Raw genomic sequence first — 24,100 nt, forward strand, 5'->3', positions numbered from 1 at the left:
AAGAGTAGGACTCTGATGAGGAAACTACAGGACCTGAACCAAACCAAATCAACCTTCTGCTTTTTTCATCATCGGAGTTAGATGCCAAAAATGAATATGCGTTGGTCCGCACTGCTTTGGATTGTTATTGAGCTGAAGCAGTCATCAGCCGGACACGTGTCCCCTGGAATGGTGGCTGAAGCATACGGGACATATGAATCTTTAGAGCATCTGGCATGTAAATATCTTGTGACAGTGGTTACAACAGTGTCATGTGAACGCCTGTTCTCACTTCCAGGTGACACTGTAAACAGGAAGTGGGCAGCATTATCTCCTGCAAACGTGAACAAATTGGTTTGTCTGAGCGATTGGCTGAACAGGAAGCAGGACTGAGTGGACGTGTAGGCTCTAAAGTTTTACACTGGTTTATTTTTGAATGCAGTTTTTTTTTGTACATAATTCTACATTTGTAACTCCAACTTTCATGATAAAGAGATTGCACTACAGTACTTGTATTAGGTGAATTGAAAAATACTATTTCTTTTGTTTTTTACAGTGCAAATATTTGTAATCAAAACTAAATATAAAGTGAGCAGTGTACACTTTGTATTCTGTGTTGTAATTAAAATCAATATATTTGAAAATGTAGAAAACATCCTAAAATATTTAAATAAATGGAATTCTATTACTGTTTAACAGAGCAATTAATCGCATGATTAACTGCTTGACAGCCCTAATCACAATGGTTCTGGAAGAGAACATCTCATGAGATTTCCATATTCAAATTTAAGCCTACGTGGCTTCATTATTGTAAAACTGGAGACCATATAGGAACATCTTCCAATGTCTAATGCACAAATATGCCTTGTGTCTGTGTAGTAAAAAAATTTTAGTCTTATAGTGGACAAGAGAAAAGATTACCATTGAAGAGCCAAATAAAGCCATCAAAAGAAAGGGATATATTCTGCATCCTCAAGAAAACCCCAATATAACTGAGTTGGTGAGAGGGGGCAAGAAATCCCCCCTTGATTAAACAGAGGTTCCTAGATGCAGCATCTTTAAAGACCAATTATCCATTGATTAGCATTACAAGATTCAGGACCAAACTGGATGCTGTTTACGCAAAATAAATTAGATTGTCACCACAAAATTATAGCAATAAAGCAACCGGAAGATACTTTAGTACCGGGATAAGTAAGCTGGCAGTATATCCTCCCCAGTCTTCTTGCTACAAAATATCCTACATAGCGTTCCACATGCCTCTGCTCTTCCTGCTTCATAGTTATCAGGAAATTCACTTGCATCAAATGTGGAATTGGAAGTCATGGTGTCTGTGGACATTTGTGATCCTTTCCGACGAAACTCCATGCTAGCTTGGGTTGCTATAGCTGGAAAGAGAAAAAGTAAAAGTTTTCATTGTGTTTTGTCAACATACAAAACAGGCTCATGGGATCCAGGACACAAAGATCACGTCAAATTTAGTGATTATGATGAAGCTGCTAGTTCACTGTATTTGAATCAATGCCTGTATTTAAAAACCTATTTCAGGGTATTTGATTTCTTCCCTAACACAGGAGTGATATTAATTCTTCAGACCCTATGTCTGGGTATATTCACCCTCAGCATTGTGTACTGAAGAAGAGTACACTTACACTGAGTATGTGCGCATTGGTGCACATCAGACTAATTCCCTGCCTTGTGCACAAAAAGATCCACCATTCCACTCATCTCACTTCCTGCTCCTCTTCCCCTTTAGAAAATTAGACATTCTAATTTCCCTTGCCATCTCCTAAGATATCTTGTCACTATCTGAAGTTGTTCCATCCGCCTCCCCAAAAAAGCAGATGACTACTTTTATGCTTCCTGACTCCCTGATCTTTTTGACTGCCTCTTGAGTACAGAGCTACTCTGGCCCAGCTTATCCCTCTGGCCTCTACTGTTGAAGCAAGTCACCTGCCTATTTCCAGAAGTCAGGAAGAGGACAGGACCCATATCAGAGTGAAAGGGACGGCTGCGAGAGAGGTGGGATATGTCTGAATGTGTTGAAAGTTGCTGTTGTGATCTGGTCTCTCCACCACACAGTGCCTGTAATTGCCATGGAAATCTTTGAAATTAGCCAGTCCCAGGTGTCAGCTACCAGAAAACTGGGCAGTTGCCTAGTGGCTACTTCATAGTATTAATGAAAATTTTTAAATACACTCTTCAACATGCCCTACAAACATTTCTAAACTATCAAAATGGCTTTGGATAGCCCCATGGACCTAAGTGAGGTTGGCCATTCTTTAGCATTGTTTTCTTTTCCTGCAGAATATATCTGTGAGTGACATAACTAATGTAGTTTATGAATTCCTCTTAGAGATATTCCTAGCCCCTATGTCAGTGCCATGTGCACAACATGGAGAAAGCTAGTCACTTTGCTTGCCCCCTTATTTCCTCTGGAGTGGCAGCCAAGAAGGATGTACTGAGTACGCCCTGGGCAACAGGAGAGACTCTTCCCTGTGGGATCCCCAAAGACTGGAACAGCACATTGCTTGTGATTTTTAGGAAAGGCAATCATATGCCAGTATTACTTCAAAAACCATACAGGCTGGTTTGGTTTTGTGTAGGAACACATCAGAGTTCCACCAGTAACAGACACAATTTAGGGCCTGGGATGCTGGGGGGGGGGGGGGGGGGGGGAGGGAGAGGAGGAAAAAAAATCAGATTTGCAAAGGGTGAGGAGTTTGAAGTCATACAAACAGAAGTCCTGATTATGCTTTGCCAGTTACATTATTTACAAAGTGTATGGACAGTTAATTTTTAGAAAGTTCCTAACAAAAGTCTTTACTCAGTTTTTCTTTTTAAAATTCTTGGTGTAAACTATTTGATATTTGTTACCTTAAAGATTTTTATGGCATAAGTGGCAAATAAGCACAAATCTTTATGCATCTTCCCATGAGCCATTTTTGTCCTAAATAAGCTATCCAGCAATATAGTATAGTTGGAAAAAAAACACTACATGCACAATGCATACAAATCAAACACTAGGTCTGTATAAAAATAAGCTTTAAGTTAAAAAACAAAACAAAAACATGGTTAGTGCAAAGTCCTGAAATTCATGACATGATCACAGACTATAGTACATAAATGATGGGACTGATTCAGGCAGATTAATTTGCTTTTGCCAACAATCTTCCCCATTCAAAAAACATACACACAAAAAATTACTTGTCTTTCCCAAGTAAAAGTGCAAAAGCTACAAGAGACAATGACAATGACATTACAAATAAAAATATGGGATTATGAAAAAAGAAAAAAAACATGACTGCAATTAAGGAAAAGCTACTGGTTCCTACTTACAAGATTTATAAGAAAGAAGAATTTGGATAAAAGATGCTGCAAGATAATAGAAATAAAATGGAAACAAATCAAAGGACAGCAGTAGTTATAAAATACTTTAAAGATGGTGAAATTGTAATATAAGTTAAGATGCTTTTCGCTTTTTTTAAAAAATAGATTAAAAGCTTTATGACATAGCAAGCTTGTTAAACACATAAGAAATTGGCATTCAGGTCCAAAATTATGGTTTTGAAAGTACCATGCAAAACAATGAACAAAGAAATCTACAAAATACTAATAACGTTCAGTTTTGTTCATATTAATGTGCATTTGGTCTTTAAATCAATGTATTAACCCATCCCAGCTCAAGCTGTGCTTCTCCTGGACTATGCTGTACATGAAGCGTATTACAGGACTACACTAGCACAGTATCATAAGACTTGCTTACTTGGGGTGAACCCACATGGGAGTGTTACTTACCAGTAATGCTGCTTGCCCCAATTCTCCTCTTTCCCCAACCACAAATTCTTTATACTAAAGTGTTATGGCTCCAGCTTCCAGGAAGCAAGATGACAAAGAATCCTCAACAAAGGCCAGTATAAATGTACAAGCCTGCCCACTTCCATCTCAGCCAAGAAGCTTCCAAAGCAGAAATAATAAACAGGTAGCAGAATAATGACAAAGATTCAACACCTTAGATGCAATTCTCAAGGAAAGGTGGAAAAAAGAGGGAAAACTTCAAACAATTACCAGTAAGGGAAAAATTACTTACCTTGTAAAAACTGCTTCTCTGAATATTTTGGGACAGATCATGAGCTGAGATGCAATCTCTTCAGTGCTATTCTGGAAACAAACAGCTGGGAATTCCCACAGCTGGACCCCACCTCCTCACATCACATCCCCCAGAGTAAGGCATATGTTGAGGGCAGAGGGGAGCCAGAAAGGAGCATGGTGTGAGCAAATTCTACTCCGGCAATCCCCAGCTGACAGATGGCTTTTGGGGGACGTTACCAGTCACAATACTGTAGAGCAGACTAGGGGATGCTCTATAGCATACTGGGATCAGTGAGTTGCCACCAGTTCCTTGGTGGCTCACCCTCTCAGCTGCACCTTCCATGGATACACAGCTGAGAATTAGCCCCTCATCCTCCAGGATTCACCTGGTCTTAGCACATTAGCAAGAGATTGGTGTAACTCCTGTAGTTCACGGTTTTTTGTCCTGTGAAGGCAGTAGAGCACATTCCCAAGTCTCTCTACTGGCTGTCATGTGCCACCCTGCTGAAAACCAGTACTGCTGACCAAACAGCCCACAGTTCTTTGAACTGTGAGGGAGACAAAGGCTTGGGACATTCTCTCTCTCATTATCTCCAAGTATCTAGGTTCTGACCCCAAAGACAGTGAAGTCCCTTCTCCAGCTTCCAAACGGAGACTCTAGGCATTGTAATTCAGGCAGGCAGTCTGGTTGGTTTGCTATGTTCAGTCCACCTAGAGTGCCTACCTGTGCAAAATAAGCTAATTACTGACAGTTTGGGGCTTTTGGTCACAATGCTGTGTACACTTACTGAGGTGGTGGCGGTTCTCCCTAGGGTGCATCTAATGAGTTGGAGTTCGCTACTTCTGACACTCTTGAGTGTCACACTGAAGTCTAGCAAGTGGGTGGCCCTGGAAGATGGAGCCTTAACAGGCCTAAGAGCACTGTGTAGCTGAGCTCAGCGCCAGCACACCCATCTTTGTGTTGTGGATCAGGCTACCCACACTCCTGCTAAGCTCAATGATTGGAACTGCACTACTGCAGAGCTTTGTGCCATTGCTTGCAGAGTTAGGGACTCCACCAAGCCTCAGTCCCTCAGTGCACTAGGGGTCTTGGTACTGAATTCCAATTCATTAGATGAACACCAAGGAGAACTACTACCATCTCAGTAAGTGTAATCTCACCCCACATTTCTTCCTTGGTTGGGGTGACATTTGCCGGTTGCACTGGACTTGATCGGAAGGCAGGACTAGAGACACAGAAAGATATCCAGTGAGGTGTGTCTGAGAATGGCTGAAGGGTTGGCACAATGGCTGTTGACACATAGCATCTCTACAAAGGGGATCCTTTGCTGGTCAGTCAAGAAGGAACTGTCTGGAACGGTCAGAGCTGCATATGTATTTCTCTGACATGTGCGACAGTCAGTATGTGGCCTGGTTTACGATGTACCTCTGGAATCCTGCAGAGCTTTTTCTTTTTCTTTCTTTTTTTTTTTTTTTTTTGGGGGGGGGGGGCGGGGGGGAGGACATAATTTCCCTTCATTTGCTCATTTCCTCTTCCAGCACCCTACAACATATTCTCAATACAAAGGCTAGCCATTGAGCAAATAGCTGGGTTTTTGGTTCGGTGGATTAAAAAAGGTTCGTTTCAAACCAAAAGAAACGGTTACTCAGCCTGTGCAGTAACTATGGTTCTTCAAGATGTCCCCCCCTATGGGTGCTCCACTGTAGGTGTGCTTGTGCCCCCTGCACCTTTCATCACACATTTCACATAGCAGTGTTGGTTCAGCCCACGCAGACCTATTACTTGGTCTCGTGCTCCACTCTGTTGCTACACAGCATTGCGCTGGCGAACCACCCTCAGCTCCTTCTCTACCACGAAGCTCCAGAGCAGAGAACTCTGACGCACAGGGGAAGGAGGGTGAGTAGTGGAGCACCCATAAATGGGCACATCTTGAAGAATCACAGTTACTGCACAGGATGAGTAACCATTTCTTCTTGAAGTAGTGTCCTTCCGGGTGCGCCTCTCTAGGTGACTACCGAACAGCTCCCTTTACGGAGGAGGGTGCTTCAGAGTAGAGTCCAATATTGAAGAAAGTAAAGCTGAGCCAAATGCAGCACTGGAAGCAGAGTCATGAGTTATTGCATAGTTCTCAGCAGAGGTATATACAGAGGCCCAAGTTGTGGCTCTACATATTTCAATAATGGGAACATTTTTCAGAAAGGCTGCTGTGGTAGAAATAGACCTTGTAGAGTGAGTTTGCATGCCCGAGGGAGCTTGGAGACTGCGAGACTGGTAGAAACAACAAATGCAGTTGGATGTTCATTGCTAGTGTTGGATATCTACTTGGAAAGTCTGTTTAGAAATTGCAGACCCTTCTGATCGATCTCCGATCGACACAAACCATTTGGGAGACTTTTAAAAGATTTAGTCCTGTCAAAATAGAAGGCCAGGACTCTCCTGACATTGTGTGTGCGTGCATGTGTATAACAGCACTTCTTCCTTACCCATGTCAGGTTTAAGGTAAGAGACAGGAAAGTGAATAGGCTGGTTAACATGGAACTCCGAAGATACTTTTGGTAAAAACTTGGGGCATGGCTGTAATGTGACCTTATCTTTGAAAAACATGCCATATGTGCCCCTATTTCCCCAACTTGCCAAGCCAACGTAACGGCTACCTGAAATGCTGTTTTCATCAATAAATGGAGGAGTGAACAGGTAGTCATTGCTTCAAATGGCGATTCTGTAAGGCCTTTAAGAACCAGACTGAGGTCCCAACCCAGAGTAGGACATTTGGCTGGCAGGTAGAGATTTCCAAGTTCCCTGAGGAATATCATGGTTGTTGGGTGAGGAAATACAAAATAACCCCCTTTAAGGGACAGAAAGCCAGGTGGCTTCCAGGTGAACCCTAATGGAGCTCAGCAACAGACCCAAGTGTTTCAGTTCTTGGATGCAGTCTAATATATCTGACAGCAATGAGGTTGTTGGTAGAATGCATCTGAGGTCACACCAGCAGCCAAATCTTGTCCTTTTTTTCAAGTAAGTACCACACAGACAGCTTCTGCTGTGTAACGGCACTATTTCCTCTGCATAGGTTGTTTCTAATCCCATGAATCATCAAGACAAAGAACACTGAGACTAGGGTGAAGAATCTGCCCACCTTCCTGGGAGAGATGATGAGGGGTTGTCCGGAAAGTGATCAGTGAGCAAGTGGCCAGCTGTCTAAAGTAAGGAAACCATGTGTGTCTGGGCCAGACTGGAACAATTAGAAAACTCTGGCTTTGTCCTTCTTTAGAGGAGTCGGAGGGAATGCGTACAGTAGACCCAAAAAGACACTGAAGGTGAAAGGCATCCCCCAAGGATCGGTAACCCAGCCTGCCTCTGGAGCAGAGCTGAGCACATTTCTTGTTTGTGGCTCTGGCAAACAGGTCTATCCAAGGGGTGCCCCATTGCCAAAGTACAATGAATCTATTTCCCACTTGCAATCTTGAAATAAAAGTGCCTGCTAAGCGTATCCATGGTCACACTCTGAGCTCCCAGAAGGTAAGCTGTTGTGATGACTAACTGATTGCATATGCACCAATTCCAAAATTTGACAGCTTTGATGCAGAGGTAAGGGGCTCTTGCCCTCTTGGTTGGTTGGTATAAAACATGCATGACATGTCTGTACATCATGACCTTTATGTGTTTGCCCCTGTCAGTGGTAGAAATTGCAGAAAAACACATCGGACAGCCCTAACCTTTGAAAAGTCCCTTGGGGAAGATGAGAGGCCGAAAGGGAGGACCCTGTACTGAAAATGGCCACAACCGACAATAAAACATAGGAACCTTTTGAGAGATGGGTGGATCGCTATACGGAAATATGCGTCCTGAAGGATGAGGGCTAAGAACCAGTCCTCTTGATCCAGTGATGGAATTATTGCTGCAAGTGTTACCATTCTGAATTTCACAAAAGGTGTCGAGTAGCCTTAAATCTAGGCTGGGTCTCCAACTGCCTCTCTTTTTTGGAACCAGGAAGTACCTGGAATAAAACCCCTTCTCTCTGTTCTGCCTGGGAACAGGTTCTATAGCACCCAAGAGTAGAAGAGAGTTGATTTCCTACCTTAGAAAGTGCTCATGAGATGGGTCCCTGAAGAGGGATGGGGAATGGGTGCTGGCAGGCAGAAGAGAAGTAAAGTGGATGGTACCCTTTGGGAACCTAATCTCCAAAATGCACTTATTCACATTGATAGGCTCAAAAGCCCACCGGAAGTGGTAAAGACAGATGCCAAAAAGGGAGGAAGGCAGGTGAATCATTGCAGTGAATAGGGATGGTAGCTCAGGACCTCAACCACCCCATCAAAATTGGTGCTTAGAGGTGGAAGTGTGAGAGATCAAACGCTGGGAAGCAGGACAGGATCTCTGCCCTGTCTGAGATTACTAGACTCTCTTGTGGGCAGGTTATAGATCCCCAGAGAATACAAAGTGGCCCCTGGAGTCCTTTAACGTGTACAAAGATTCGTCTGTGCTGTCAAAACAGTTAAGTGCCATCAAAAGAAAGGTCTTCAACCATATTCTGGACCTCCTTTGGAAATCCCGTGAGCTGAAGCCAGGAGGCCCTCCTCACAACTACTATCATAGAAATCAGAGTGGGAGTATCAGCAGCATCAAGAGAGGCCTGGAGAGATGTTCTGGCGAGCAGCTAGCATTCTGCAATAGCTCTCTATGTTCTGCTTGTAGATGCTCAATAAAAGGAGATTATCTTGGTATAATTTGTATGATTGTACTTTGCCATCAATGCCTGGTAGTTGCTGATTCTGAATTATAAAGCAGCTGGTGAGTATGATTTTCTAGCAAACAGGTCAAGGTGCTTATGATCTTTATATAGTGGTGCTGCTTTCCATGTTTATTAACTGCCTCGACCACCAAGGAGTTAGGAAAGGTATGAGAAAATAAAAATTCTGAGTCCTTAGAATGGACTTGTTTCTAATCTGCTCTCTTGCACATGGGCAGAATTGTGGCTCGGGTGTGCCAGATAATGGAGCCCCCCTGAACCCTGCAAAGGTTAACAGACAGGGTAATGCAGGCAGATGAAGCTGTATGAAAGATGTCAAGAAGCTTATGATGTGATTCTTTAACGTCCTCAAGAGAGATCTGTAAAGAATCCACAACTATCTTGACAAGATCCTGAAACTGCTTAAAATCATCAGCCAGAGATGTTAGAGGTGGCATAACCGCTTTATCCATGGATGAGGAGGAGGAGGAGTTGTTGGCTGATGGAGAGACGTCTATCAGCCATTGCTTCCTGTTCCTCAATGGTTTCTTCCTGAGGTTCTGGTCTCCTAGAGAGGAAGCATGATGAAAGTGGTCTCTCTCGGTCAGGTGTTCAAGGCACTAGAGAACTGCCAGAGAAAGACTGCTGGGGGTCCCAGTATGGCCAAGGGGGTGAGTCATATAGCATGGGTTGAGGCATCCATTGGTATGAGTGCTCATACCAACAAGATGGTTGTTGTAGACATCTCTCACAAGTGAGATCAATTTCTTCATACACTCTGGAAAAAAAGCCTCTCTGGGGATGGATAGGAGAGCCTTGGACAGATATTTGAGAAACCAAGGCATGGCCTTCATCAAAGTCTTCCTCTTCCAAATCACTCTGACATGGTGGAGCACTGGAAGAAACATGAGGTAAAACTGTCCGTACTGGACAGGTGTTTGGGGATCTCGAAGTCTTCGGTACCGAAACCAGATCACAGCTGAGCAATGGTGAGCCAGGCGTCTCAGACACAGCAAGGTCTTAGGGAAAACTAAACTCCTGTGATACACAGAGTGTCATGGGTACAGTGTTCATGGCCTGAGCCGAAGTAATGGTGATTGTGGGAGCTGATAGTACAATGAGTCTCTAACGCTCAGAGAGTCCAGACGGGCCTGAGTGAACATCTTCAGTATCGAGTGAGCAGAGACACCTCATGGCTTATCAGACACAGATAGTTTTAAAGTCTTTAAGTGCCCTGGTACCTGAGGAACAAGCAGCTTCGTAGGTATTGGGTCGAAGACTGATGAGCGGCTGGAGTTATCAGCAACTGTGACTTCTTTGAAGGGGATTCCCTACTTGGAGAACTCAAAGCACGGTCTTCAGATATCTTATGAGAAGAATCTTGGCTCGTCCTCTTAGTGGTCCTCAAGAAGTGAGGCTCAGAGGCAGCAGAGGTAGCCAACTTATTCTGAGACTGGCATACTGGAAGGAGGAGTCCCCCTTGCATGGATCAGAGGCAGGGCACAGCAAGCTCCCCAACATATGTAGTTGAAGTTTGATCTCCCTATTTTCTCTGGCTCTAGATTTTAATTCCACACAGAAGCTGCACTTTTGGGAAACCTGAGAGTCCCCAAGGCAACTGATGCACTGAGACTGTCTTTCACTGTCTATATTGCAATTTTATAGCCACGCAACCCAAGCCTGCTGACCCGGGCTCTGAGACTTGGTGTCATACGTTTATCATCACAGTGTAGACATACTACAAGAGGCAATCAAATCTCTGTCATTTAACCGGACACAAGGGATATCATCCCACATGCACTAGAGAAATTTAGTCTTAAAAGATAAATTGTCGAGAGGGCTGGGTTAAAATCATTACATGTTACTTGACACATGGTCTGGAGAAGTCAGCAGAGCAAAGCTCTATTAAGAAAATAGATTCAGCCATGATTGTAGCACTCAGGGGATATCCTTTCAAGGTCTCCCAAATGCCCAACAAAAACCTGTTAGCAGCTGACATTACACAACTGAGGGGAAGCATTTGTTCTAAGTCAGCCATGATAGCAAGCTGAACAATTACTAAGATCCAATGCATCACCCATCTGGAGTTTCCAAACTGCACAGCTGAAAGTATCTGCTGCCCAGCATGTTGCATAAAAAGTCATACAGAATTCCTCACTGAATTTAAAATTACTGAAGCAGTTACAATGTACAGAGGAGAAACTGATATCTATTGCTGATCAGGTAATTAGCCACCAGCGGCTAATGGGCAACTCTGCTGACACAAAGATGAACTGGACATCAGACAAGGAACAGTCCCTGGAGTGGGAACCTGCCACATGGTCTAATTCTAGAGAATGAGACACACACAAAACTGACTTTCCCCACAAAGCAAGTGCCTGAATCTAGAACAGATCACCTCTCCTTTATCCCAAGACTTCATAAAAGGAAGTTAAGTCTTTTGGGTGCATATTATGAAGCAGTAGATCTTAATACCATCCATCTCTGATAAGAGATGGAAATTTCTAGCCACCTGGAATGCAACTCAGTCCATTGAGTTCATGCACTAACTGACATACGACCCCCAAAGCACAAGAATCTTGGCTAGCCAGCAGACAAGTTGCTGCTTCTGAGTCAGAATGCAAGAGACCATGTTGAGAGATAGGCCTGAGAATGCAGAGTGGCAAAGGATCCTCCTGGGCCATGAGACTCTAGATGTACTCAGAATTATACAGAAGTTACCCTGAAGTGGAGTCTCACTAATACTCTTTGCTTGAAGGAAGACACTCCACACATACCCCAAAGCAGAAGCAGACAAAAATGGAGTGTTTGAAAATAACTTATGAGATGTTGCAGGCTATACTCAGCTGTGCAAGGGGCACCATTGTAAGCTTTCCCAATGACAGTGAAGATTAATCTGAACTGGCAGAAAAGGGGCAGTGATTGCATTCATTGTGAATGAGGGTCCAAAATCAGAGACACAGAGCCCCTGAAAACAGTGAGGGCTCATTACATTTGGGTTTACTTTGCTAGCTGCTGTGGTGGCTAGTAATCTGTCATTCAAACAAAGACTGCAGAGAGCTCTCAGCTCAGGGAGGAGTTTGGAGGCTGGCTGCCTAAACAAGCAGAAAAGTCATGCCATGTTGAAGGAGCCAGATGATCTGTAGGAACAGCTCAGGCTTGCCAAAGGAGGCAGGCTAACCGCAAGCTCCCCTCTGGTCATGACAAGGTTAGGTGGAAGGGACAGAGTTTTCCTGCTGGATCCTTAGAAGATTCTTTCCTGTTTGACCCAAGATGCTTTTAGCCATGATCTAGCTGTGGAATCTGTAGGAAAGGTTACTTGCTTGCTGTCCAACCCTCCCCTCCCTTTTTCTCCCCAACATCCACATTTTTCTCATTCTTGCCTTCTCTATGGAACGAGAGAGAGAGTTAGAGAAAAAAATTAAAGCGGAGTCATGAGGTATGGAGTTCCAGGACAAGGAGACAAAGAACTGAGGGGGAACATTTATGGGTTGGCTCCTTTATACTGGCTATGACTGACAGCTCTTTGCCTCCTTGCTTCATGGAAGACAGAGCCATAAAGACCATCACAAGGAATCTACTGTAGGATGGGAGAAGTGATGTGTCACAAAGTTTAGTAAAGGGATCCTTTTGAAATTGCCTAAGTTCTCAGAATGCACCTTGTTCGTATGGCAGCACATACCGTGGTGCTCTCTGGCAGCAGCCTCTCAGCTCGGGTACACAGACTCATAACAGCAGCAGTGTGGATCTTGCTGCACTGGTGGAGGCTTTGACCAGCACCCAAGCTTGGACCAGCACCCAAGCTTGGACCCAAAAGGTCAGGGAGGGCAGGGGTCTGAGCTTGGGTGGCAAGCCCAAGCCTCCGCTGGTGCAACAACATCCTCACTGCTATTTTTAGCATGCTAGCTCAAGCCCTGCTTGCATGAATTTGTCTACCCGGGTTGGGATGGTCTCTCAGCCTTAGCTAGACAGCATTTTATTTATATGGGGCCTACATGCTGAAGCATTCTGGGTGTCTCACACAATACAAATAAGGTAAGTATAGAATTCTGGAAAACAAAAAGGTCTTCAGGATCCTTTCAAAAGGAAAAGTTGTAAGTGTGAGCGTCTGAAGGATTAAGTAAAATTTTAGTGCTACTAGTGGTAATTTCCCCCCCTTATTTTGGTTACTTCAAAATTCTCTCTATTCCATTCAACAAAGTAGGTATAAGTCCTTCAACCATCAGATGGCCACAGAAGCATAGCTCTGTGGTGTTACTCATCTATATGATGAGGATGTCTGGCTAACACTCTGCAGCTAAAAGACCTCCTGAGCACTAAAAGTTTTATAAAATAATAAAAAAAAATTAACATTTCTGCACTGATATCACAACAGGCGTGAATTACAACTGATGTAGTTATTTAAGTGCTAGTTCACGTGCAGACAAGTCGTAAGCATACGAGCCATTGCGATGAGCCGAAAGGCAAAGGCCACAAATTATCAATACTGACGCAGAATGAAGAAGAAGAGGGGTTTCAGCAAGCTGGATTAATGTACAGGTGAACAGTCTGTAGGTGGCCAGCACAAAGCAAACTACGTGGACTGCCTGGCTGAGTCATGGAGCTCAAAGTCTTCATTTCGCAGGGCAGCAAGCGGAGAAGGGACTTTTTACTGACTTCAAGTTCAATACAGAACAGATCAGAATCCAAATGCCTCGACATACCAAAGAGTATGTTCTCCAACTGTTTTGTACTAGAACTTGAATCTTTACCAGAAGACTCAATTTCCTGGATTGTATTTCTTTTTATATGAAGATGAGGAAAAAAGGTATCTCACCAGGCATATAGGCAAATTCAAGTAAGAAGCTATGAGGCACAGTGACTAGCAGTCAGTTCACGTGAAGGCAAACCACTAGAGCCTCCTAACAGTATGGCTGTTGTGGACCTAAGTCCATTTGTATGCACGAGCTGCCAGGGCCAAACTAGTCACTCTTGACCTGAAGAAAGATTGATCAGGCAATCTATATCTCTGAAAAGGAAAGGAACTGTATCTTCCGTAGTCTACAGGACTTGGGAGTCTCAAAATCAAAAGGGCTAACCCTGAAAAGGATTTTTATTTTCTGAGAGTGTTACATTAGCTTTCTCCTTAAACGGTATCACGACATAAATAAAGCTGTCCCCCAAGAAGGCATTCCTCCTTGTGGGAATGGGAGAAATGCACAAGTAGTGAAATAAAGGAATTGCATGGACTGGGTCAGACTTCCAAATTCAGGAGGTTTCTGCTCACAAACCAAACCTCTACCTTCCAAGCCACAGAGAAATAGAACACTATTTTCTGTCTATCTGGGTCTTCATCAGGTGGCCTATCATCATTGTATCTTAAGTGCCTTCTTGTGGGGCAGTTCTTGCTAACAGAATCAGCAGGACATGTCAGGCAAAGGTTGGCCTCTTCCTGTAGGGCTCTGGAGAGCATAAAAGAGGGACAGAATTGACTGCAAAGCACTCCATTCATGGGCAAAAAAAGATTGGGGTTAAAATAGTCTATGCAACTATAGACACAGGTCTACCTCACCCATCCAGACAGCTATGTCTAACTGCTTGAGACAGGAAACTGCAAAGCATCAGCCAGAAAGCCATGTCCCTCCACTGGGGCACAAATATTACAATCTCCCTCTAACGGCATAGGACTTATATCCACTGACTAGGCGAGCACAGAGCAGCTTTGGAGAATGAAAGATTTACTTCTACCAAGTTACAATTTTTGGACAACCAGATGTTTTAATTAACACCCCCAAACTATTCCTTGGTCTCTCTCTCAGTCTCTGACATTTACTGGTACGTAAAAAGTAATTTGGTTTTAAGAACTACTTCTAAAAACCCACGCAGCAAAAGTATCTGTAAGGAAGTGAGTGGAGTAAACGTACAGCTCAGATGTTGTGCACACTGCAAATTTATTTTATTCAAAATTGCTCATACTTTATTTATGTCTACATCCAGTTCTAAGAGAACACCTGTAAACTATTAAAATAGTCCAACTTAAGCAACAAATAGACCGAGTGGTAAATTCAGTGTTTAAAGTGGTATGAAACCCCTGTTAATAACCCCTGTTAATAATAAAGGTATTAGTTTGCTCATCTGTGCATGCAGGTGTGAATTTACTCTTAAATTGTTCAGTTTTCCTAAGCTCAGCCACTTCTCTCTCTCTCTAAATGCGTACTACTGGCTTGATTTTTCAGAGAAACTGAGAACATATATTTCCCACTGAAGTCAAGGGCACCTCTGAAAATCAGGCCTTATATGCCTGACATACGTATTTAGAACAAACACTGCAAAACTCACTGAATAATTATATCATATCAGCTTAACAAATCAAAGAATGTATTTTCTGCAGGATAAACATGGAAGCTAGCCAATTTAATTGCTATTGAGTCCCACCTCTAAACCTAAACTTGCTAATACAAACCTCTCCTACCCGGTTATGGATTTGATTTTTTCTTTTTTAAGCCACTAAATCTGACCTATTACTTGAAGAACATGTTGAACAGACCACCACCAATACAGAGAGCACTACTTCTACAATATGTCATATCTCAAACAGATCTAGCCATGGAAACCAGGTACTCTATAGTACTGAAAAAAAATCTAACAGTTAGGAGGATTGAAAACTACCAGTCTGTTGATGTGGTTAACCACCACTGAAAGGGAATGATTTTGCTTGAGTTTTTCCTTTTGCGAAGATGTAGAAATCCTGTTCTCCCATACTAAGGTCAAGTGAAGTTACATGATGCAGAACGGCATCTGTAACGATGCTGCCAGTCTTTTCATGTGAATGTATTAAAGCACTGCCATTATAAGAAAAAAAAACAAACAAACAACTTTTCTTACTCAAAGTGATGCTTTTCCAAGATACAAAGGGAAACTCCCTCACTACACTGCATTTCTTTTGTATAATAACAGTCTCCTAGCTGACATAATGGAAACTGCCTGGTTATCTAATTAGTAACATTTGATTTAACAAGTATGTACTAAAGTCTAGGTGATATTTTATTTTTAAGATAAAACCAAACTCAGAAGAGATCTCTGCTGAGCTGCTAGCAAAGGTGCCAGTTTGGGTTAGTTCAGCTGGAAAGGGTTAACCATAATACAGTGCTTTACCAGAGAGCATTCAAATTTATTTTTGAGTAAGCAAATATTAATCTTGCAGGTAGGAAATGTCAGTAAGCAAGGAAAGAGTGACATATATTTGGTCAGCAATATTTACCAGTCATGCTGCTGTCTCTATTTATTCCATTATGAAGTTTACAGTGAACAAATGCTGCATCAAATAACCATGATCCAAAGAGGTTCAAGATGCTGTTAACCTTTGGTCTGCGGGGAGCTGGTAGTGGTCGAGGCTCAGAGCTAGTCTGGTTTGGACTAGACAATGGAGAGGTGGACGATGACGGCTGGTGCTGCACTTTTGATGTGTGAACAGTGCTAACCTATTTGAATAAAAGAAAAGTTTCACCCTATTAGAGATTTTTAAGGCAATTTTATATTCCTTCATACACAGAAGCAGAAGAAACCATCAACAAGATCAAACAGAAAATACTGAAGTACTAAGCATAACATCTTACAGTGCTGGTTTTCATTGTTGCCTTATTCACAGTCACGGCCCGATGCCTTCGGTTATGAGGTGGGGTTGTGTTGATAGCAGTATTCTGTGGCATGCTCAACCTATTTACTGGCGTGGGGGGAGCACTGTCTGACCGGGGTCGTGAAATGCCTGAAGAACAAAATAAAGCAAAACTCAGTGCAAAGTACTTTTAGAGCCCTATGGCATAATCTGTATGACTAGATATTAAGGCATTCTGTAAATCATTAGCATCAAAGATTCCCCCAAACACCACAGAGTTAAAAAAGCATCTATCATTCAGTATTAGTAGAGATTGACAAGCGGTCCAGAAAAGCATTTGAGTTAAATCTACATGACAGACCACTGCTTATAATAACAAAGGTGACCAAACACCCACATAAGCACCTAAGAAAGTGGAGGAGTGAGGGCACCAGATGGTAGAATGGAATGCAGACAGTTTGTAAAAAGCCACTTTCTTTCTAGTCATGGGTTCAGAACAACCAATTCACTTTTACTCTACATAGAGAGGTCTGAATGAAACAAAGGACAATCCACTTCACCCTCCACTTCAATTAAAAGCTCCCCCAGCCCCAACATCTGTCTTAGAAAATGTAACGGGAGGTCATTGTGGGATAGAGCGCTTAATCTTTGTGGTTTGCTGAGAAACTAATATCTTTAAGGCCAGTCTGAGAAACCAGGATACAAGGCGAAAGTGTGTTTGCAAGATTAGGGGAAAAAGAAAAAAAGAAAGAAATTAATAGGCTATGGCAGGGCATTTAAGAACATAAGAACGACCATACTGGGTCAGACCAATGGTCCATCTAGCCCAGTATCCGGTCTTCCAGCACTGGCCAATGCCTCAAAAGAAATGAACAGAACAGGGCAATCAAGTGATTCATCCCGTCCCAGCATCTGGCAGTCAGAGGCTTAGGGACACCCAGAATATGGGTATGCATCCCTAACCATCCTTGTTTATATTGATGGACCTACCATCCATGAACTTATGGAATGTTTTTTTGAACCCAGTTATAGTTTTGGCCATCACAACATCCCCTGGCAAAGAGTTCCACACGTTGACTGTGCGCTGTGTGAAGTACTTCCTTTTGTTGGTTTTAAACCTGCTGCTTACTAATTTTGTTGGTTCTCGTGTTTTGTGAAGTGGTAAACAACACTTCCTTATTCATTTTCTCCACACATTCTCTGTGAGGTGCTTAAGATATTGAACCTGTCCAGATACTAATCACAGAAAGTCTGCCAATATTTTCAGGACAAAGAGAAAAAGTTTAGTTACCACTATCATAGTTTATTACACATATTTACTCTGAATAGTGTAAAAAAAAAAAAAAAAAAAAAAAATCAGGTGGGTAATCTAAGGCTCCATGCCCACAGAGGAACGGAAGAATGTAAAAAGAAAGCTATAAAGAAGCAATATTGCATATCTGAAACAAACATTTGTAGTTAGCCCATCGGCTTCTGCTCCCAATCCCAAAGTGACAACCCTGTCTTCTGCTGGGTACAGCATTCCAGGCTGTGATACGTAACTGGAAGCAGGGAGCTGCAGTTGGTCCTTATTCACTTTCACCCCTCACCTTTCATTGTAAGGTCTCTCTGACACTACTGGACAAAGCAGTTTTGCTATTTAGTTATTAGGTAGCAACAGAAGTCTCAAGACCAGCCTCCCAATCTAAGCCAGGAGTTAGCCAGGCCAAAGTCTGTTTTTCCTACCTGGGGAGAATCAAATATGTGGGAGCCGGCTTAGAAATGCGCAATCAAGCACTATATTTTAAAGATTCATCCCTTTCTAAATATTTATACCAGCGAAGCTTCTTTTAGAGATTAAAATGTAAATTCTATATCTGCACTGTTCAACAACTTACAATAAGTTTGCTGTGTAGAAGGTCACTAATCTATTATTTAGAAGGCAGTACCACGTTATTAATAGACATTTTTAGCAAACTGCTGAATTATAAATTCTTCACATGTAATGTATTAAAAATAAAATCAGCGCCAGGACATTTCTTATATCAGGGCAGGAAAACAGTGCAGAGAGTCAGGAATGCAAGACTTGGCAACATTATATAGCCCCGTACAAACTGAGGAGGGCAGTACATTATATTGATTTTCAAGTACTTTTACCATGAAAATTCATCCTGAACACAATACGTACTTCAAACTCTTAGTCACTGAGTAACGTATCAAGAGTACATTCAAAGTATATATGAATCTAAGCAAATTCAAAAGCTTAACCAATGTAAAACTGAAAGGACAGTGGCAGTTAGCCAATGTGTAACGTGACACCTCTGCACTTCTGCCTGCACTGGTGCAACATGTGGCACAATACACGAAGCAAATAAGATTTACACAGTGTTGAGAGGATTATTAATTTTGTAATTACAAAGAAGCAGTATTCTGTGTTAAACTAACTCAAACGTTCAGTTTGAACTTTATGCTTGATAGCAGTTAAACAAATTGTTTGAAGGGACACCATTGGCAGGAACCCAGGAGCAGGATTAACCTTGTTTTTTTCCTATAAATGACTAAGGGCACCTCTTTCATACCGGAACAAACTTGAAAGGAGTCTATATACAAAGTGAAAGTGGCTTGGAGCACTCTGTGTTCCCCACCAGAACTAAACCTATTTTTGATTTTAAGAAGTCCACATTCCACAAAACCCAGCTTCTATTAGATCTTGCAGTGAGGTCATAATTCTTCATTTATGATATTCTTAGCATGGTTATTGCAGCACAATTGCAATGTTATGACTTCACTGAAGTTCAGATAAACAGCAGCAATAGTTTAGGGATAAAAATGTTGTAATCCGTAGCAATTCTGAGAAAGTTTATGCAAAATAGACAACATATTGTTAATACAAATATTTTTAAAGTTGATGCATTTGGAAGTTTGTTCCAATGTGAAAGTTTTACTCTACATCTGTTTGCAAAATCACTGCAATTAATGTATAATGTTTTAAACATCAAACACTTCACAGTTTTGTTTAAAAACAAAACAAAAACAAAAAACCAGCCCTATGACAAACCAATGGGTAAAAAAATTGGAACAGATTTCAATTTTAGACCTCTTCAAGGCAATAACAAATAGTTAACATTTTTAAGTTGCCATACCATAACAATGTCCTTTTAACAAATTCAAATATTTCCTTATTATACAAAAGATTGAAACAACACTTTTACAAATAATGACAGAATACTGCAGCTTTTACAACTCTGTTTTGTACATCAGTATTAGTTATCAGCCCTTCTGCCCAGATTCTTGCTACCAAAATGAGAGCAACAAGACTTAATACCATATCTGGGTAATCTTTCACACCCACTGTTCGTAAAGGCTGCAACTCCTAGAGAAGAAAGAAATCAATTTGCTGCTTTCTGCAATATACAATAGAAGCATTTAATAAAGCCATTCTTTAGAAAATGAAATATATGCTCATTGAATTATGTTTGCAACAAGCAACATCCTAATACAAACAGATTATATTAACATGTATCATTAGTATACTACTAAACAGGTATTACTAGTCAAAAGAATATTAGTTGCTTTATAAAAGCAGTGTGGCAAATACATTTTTTTTTTTTAATTTGAGGGAACTAAACTGTCCAGGTTCCTTCAAAGGAAGAAATGTAAATTAGGTAGCATTATGTTACAGATTAACTTTTTTTTCCCATGAGCACAGTAGTGACATGTATTTACTCTATAGTCTTCCACAACCTGTTTTATCAGTTCAGACTTCTGGGAGTCATAACAGATTATTTATTTGTTAATATTAAAAACGTCAGTCAAAAAGCGGAGAACAGGCAATAAGAGCTGAAGTACAATATAGCACACAAAAATCTGAGGAAGTTTTAAGTCTAGATTAATCTTCAGGAAGGTAAGAGGCATAATACCTAATACATCAAAAACTCTACATAAATTATATCATGTTACCAAACAACATTTTGAAACCCGGAGGCCTAAACTAGACTCTTAAGAGGCACCTAAACAAATGTGCCTTGTTTTTCACCAATGCTGAGCACCTGCAAATCCCATGGACTTAAACGATTATTAAATTTGTATTCCAAGAGCAATACAATCAAAGATCAGTGCTTCATAGTAATAAGCACTGTGCCTCAAAGAGCTTTATAAACTAAATTGTTGGTGCTCAGAACCGCTGAAAAACAAGGTGACTTAGAAGCCTGATTTTGGAGGCCCAGTTTACAAATTTTGGCTGTACTATATTAAGCCCAGCTTTTCAGAACTGTGTACACATTTGTAGGATGATTCAGGCAAATGTAATAACTATGCACACATAACTGGCCAGTTAGAAGTCTCATTTGCCATCTGCAGGTAAATGTGCTGTGAGAACGTGGGCAAAAGCATTAGTTGTGCATGAAAAAACCCCATGCACACAATTCTGAAAATCCAGACCTAAAAGCATAAACAAAAATTACTTGAAGTCTTGTATTAAATTAGGACAGATGGTGATGTTCTAACTATATACAAATAAGTGGAAAGATTACCTAGGAATGCATCCACTAAACAGCTGATCCCACGCATGGCACGAAAGAATATATGAGGCAGATGTTTAAGGCAGGGATACTGATTCAATTCTTGAGTCATTCCACTCACATTCAGAAACTGCTCCTGAAATTTGGGGGTAGAGCTTATAATGGCTGGGTTACTCAAATCCACTGGATTACTACCAAAAAAAAAAAAAAAAAAAAAAAAAAAAAGATATTTTAGTGTACTCATAGCAGTTAAAATCTTAACACCCAAATATGCAACCTTTGATAGTCAGACAATGTGCGTAAATTATGAAAATTTAAAAGGACACTCAATTTAACATAGCTTGATTTTACAAAACTAATTTCTTTGCGAACACCTTAGATTATAAGAGAATTGTTTCTAGTTATTCTCTCTGCATGGACAATAAAAATCAGTTTCAGGGTCTTAATGCTACAACACTTTGGTTTCTAAGGCTGCAAGAGCATGCTTTCAGGTGGTATAATAAAAAAATTTGTAGAAAGCAGAGAAACATTTCTACTGACCTGAAGTTTTATAAAAAAAAGTTTTTATAAAAATTATAATCACGGTCAGTGAATGGAGCTACCATCTCAAATTAAACCTGGTGAAGATCCAGAGAATACACTGTAGATAACAATCCTGCAGTTGCAGATGGATGGAGCAGTTACAGAAAAGGTCTTTTCCATCCAAATTCTGGACTAGCTAACAGTACCCAACACTGGTTAAGAGCCATAGCACTTATTACGAATATTTAAATTGCTGCCATCAGGTTTCAGACCGGCTAAAGAAGACCTACAAAGAAAAAATGTGTGCTTTTTTTTTTTTTTTCTTATGGTTGATACAAAACACTTGAAAGCCTGTCGAGGCTGGAAGAGTATGGCAGATGGAGAACTAGCCCAATGGTGACATCAAGAGGACCACGAATGACAGGTGAGCAATTGAAGGGGTGGAGGGGAAAGGGATTTTTTGTTACTGTTAAAACTAACACCTATATAACTGCAATAACTAGTTAAATAAAAATTTCCTTTAGCTAAAATGTGAAGCTAGAACAGCCTTGCCATTCATAAGATATCATAGTTCACAATGAACTCCTAAAGTTTCTTTAACTAAACCAATGCAGACCAAACCTGACATACTTTGCATATTTCTGATAAAAACAACAAAAAACACAAGCAATACACACACTAACAACCTTCCAGGTTTTCATCATGGATAAACAGTGACTAACCTTCCGTAACTGCTGTTCTTCAAGATGTGTTGCTCATGTCCATTCCAACACAGCTGTGCAGGTGCCACGTGCACCACCACCAGAAAGTTACCCCTCCGCGGTATCTGTCGAGTCGACTCTGGTGCCCCCTAGAGTCGTGCCCTCATAGCACCAGTATACAGGGGCCTGCCACCCTGCCAATTCCTTCTTGCCAGCTAACTCCGACAGAGGTGCAGGATGCTGGGTTGTGGAATGTACATGAGCAACACATCTCGAAGAACAGTTATGGAAGGTTAGTAACCATTTTCTCTTCTTTAAGTGCTTGCTCATGTCCGTTACAATGTAGGTGACTCCCAAGCAGTTATACAGGTGGAAGGATGAGTTTGTTAGCATGCTGACTAATAGCAAGCCCACATCACCTCTGGCTTGTTGCATGATGGCATAGGGTGACGTGAACATGTGGACTGACAACCAAGTTGCCGCTCTACACATACCCCGATTGGAACTTGTGCCACGAATGCCACCGACAATGCTTGAGCTCTTGTAGAGCTTGGGCTGTCAACCAAGGAGCTGGGAGCTTTGCTAGGTCATAGCATGAGCAGATACAGAAAGTGATTCATGATGACATTCTCTGGGCCGAGACCGGATGGCCTTTTGTTCTGGCTGTAATAGCTATGGATAGCTGGGCAGCCTTCCTAAAAAGTTTGGTCCTCTACAGAGAAAGTTAGTGCACGCCTCAAATCTCAGCTTGTGTGTGGTTTAGGATAGAAGACTGGCAGAAAGAGGTCCCGGTTACTATTGAATTGTGAGACCACCTTTGGTAGAAAGGATGGGTGTGGCCACAGCTGTACCTTGTCCTTGAAGGCAACAGTATACACAGTGGCTTGGAGATAAGAGCCTGGATTTCTGACACCCTTCTGGCATAAGTAATGGCGACTAGGAAGGCCACCTTCCAAGACAGATAGAACAGGGAGCATGTTGCCAGTGGCTCAAATAGGGGTCTTGTTAGCCTTGTCAGCACCACATTGAGATACCTGTGGATACAGCCGTTCACAGATTGAGTTTGAGAAGACCGACCTGCCACCCACCCAAGGGTGAAATGCAGAGATCGCAGATAGATGGACCCTTGTGGATGACTGCCGTCAGACCCTCCTGCTTTAAGTGAGGCAGGTAATCTAAAATGAAGGGCAGTGATGACTCAGTAGGCAAAACACCCTTCTGCATCGACCAAATCAAGAATCTTTCATTTGCCAGGTAAGTTGCTCTAGAAGACAGCTTCCTGCTACCCAAGAGAACCTCATGAACCGGCCCTGAGCAAGCCATTCCGCTGGGCTCAACCATGGAGCTTCCATGCTGTAAGGTGGAGATATTGGAGGTTTGGGTAACACAGGTGACCGTGATCTTGAAAGATAAGAGTCCAGAAATAGTGGTAGGGTGATTGATGTGTCCATCGAGAGATCTAGGAGGGTGGTGAACCAGTGCTGGTGCAGCCAGGCCAGGGCTATCAGGATCAGCCCCGTCCTATCCCTTCTGACCTTCAGCAGGACCCTGTGTATGAGAGAAGTGAGAAGGAATGTGGCAAAGACCTGATCTGTCCAAGGAAGGAGAAAGGTGTCTGTGAGCGAACCCAAACTGTGGCCTAGGAAGGAGCAGAACTGAAGACATTTCCTGTTGTACTTCATCACGAATAGATCTACCTGGGGAAATCCCTGCCTCTGAAAAACATGACATCTGTGCAAATGGACCACTCATGACTGTTGGAAGAGGATCTGCTGAGATGATCCACTCGCTTGTTCTGAGACCTTGAGAGGTAGGAGGCTTTGAAGTTAATGGAATGGGCTATACAGAAATCCCATAGGTGCAGAGCCTCCTGACATAGGGGAGAGGAGCGAGCTCTGCCCTGTTTGTTTATGTAAAACATTGCTGTTGTGTTGTCTGTGAGGACAGACATGCAGTTGCCAAGCTTGGCAGGCTAGGCACACC

The 24,100-nt window shown here is 42.0% G+C and overlaps 1 protein-coding gene across 14 annotated transcripts in view; it reads right to left on the reverse strand.

The window, feature by feature from the left end:
* Positions 1–24,100, reverse strand: part of RALGAPB (Ral GTPase activating protein non-catalytic subunit beta) — a 112,789-nt gene that overhangs the window by 49,936 nt on the left and 38,753 nt on the right. For 8 of the 14 annotated variants that reach the window (XM_043526610.1, XM_037877287.2, XM_037877288.2 and 5 more), the window contains 4 exons: positions 20,907–21,085; positions 16,397–16,545; positions 16,042–16,261; positions 1,166–1,367 (listed from right to left, as the gene is read on the reverse strand). In XM_043526610.1, the coding sequence (XP_043382545.1) occupies positions 1,166–1,367; positions 16,042–16,261; positions 16,397–16,545; positions 20,907–21,085 (750 nt within the window). Of the gene's footprint in view, positions 1–1,165; positions 1,368–3,318; positions 3,355–16,041; positions 16,262–16,396; positions 16,546–19,699; positions 19,748–20,906; positions 21,086–24,100 lie in introns of all 14 variants that reach the window. The other 6 variants (XM_043526608.1, XM_043526607.1, XM_043526612.1 and 3 more) reach the window with 2 other exon arrangements.

Source organism: Chelonia mydas, chromosome 13, assembly GCF_015237465.2.
Source record: "Chelonia mydas isolate rCheMyd1 chromosome 13, rCheMyd1.pri.v2, whole genome shotgun sequence".
NCBI lineage: Eukaryota > Metazoa > Chordata > Testudines > Cheloniidae > Chelonia > Chelonia mydas.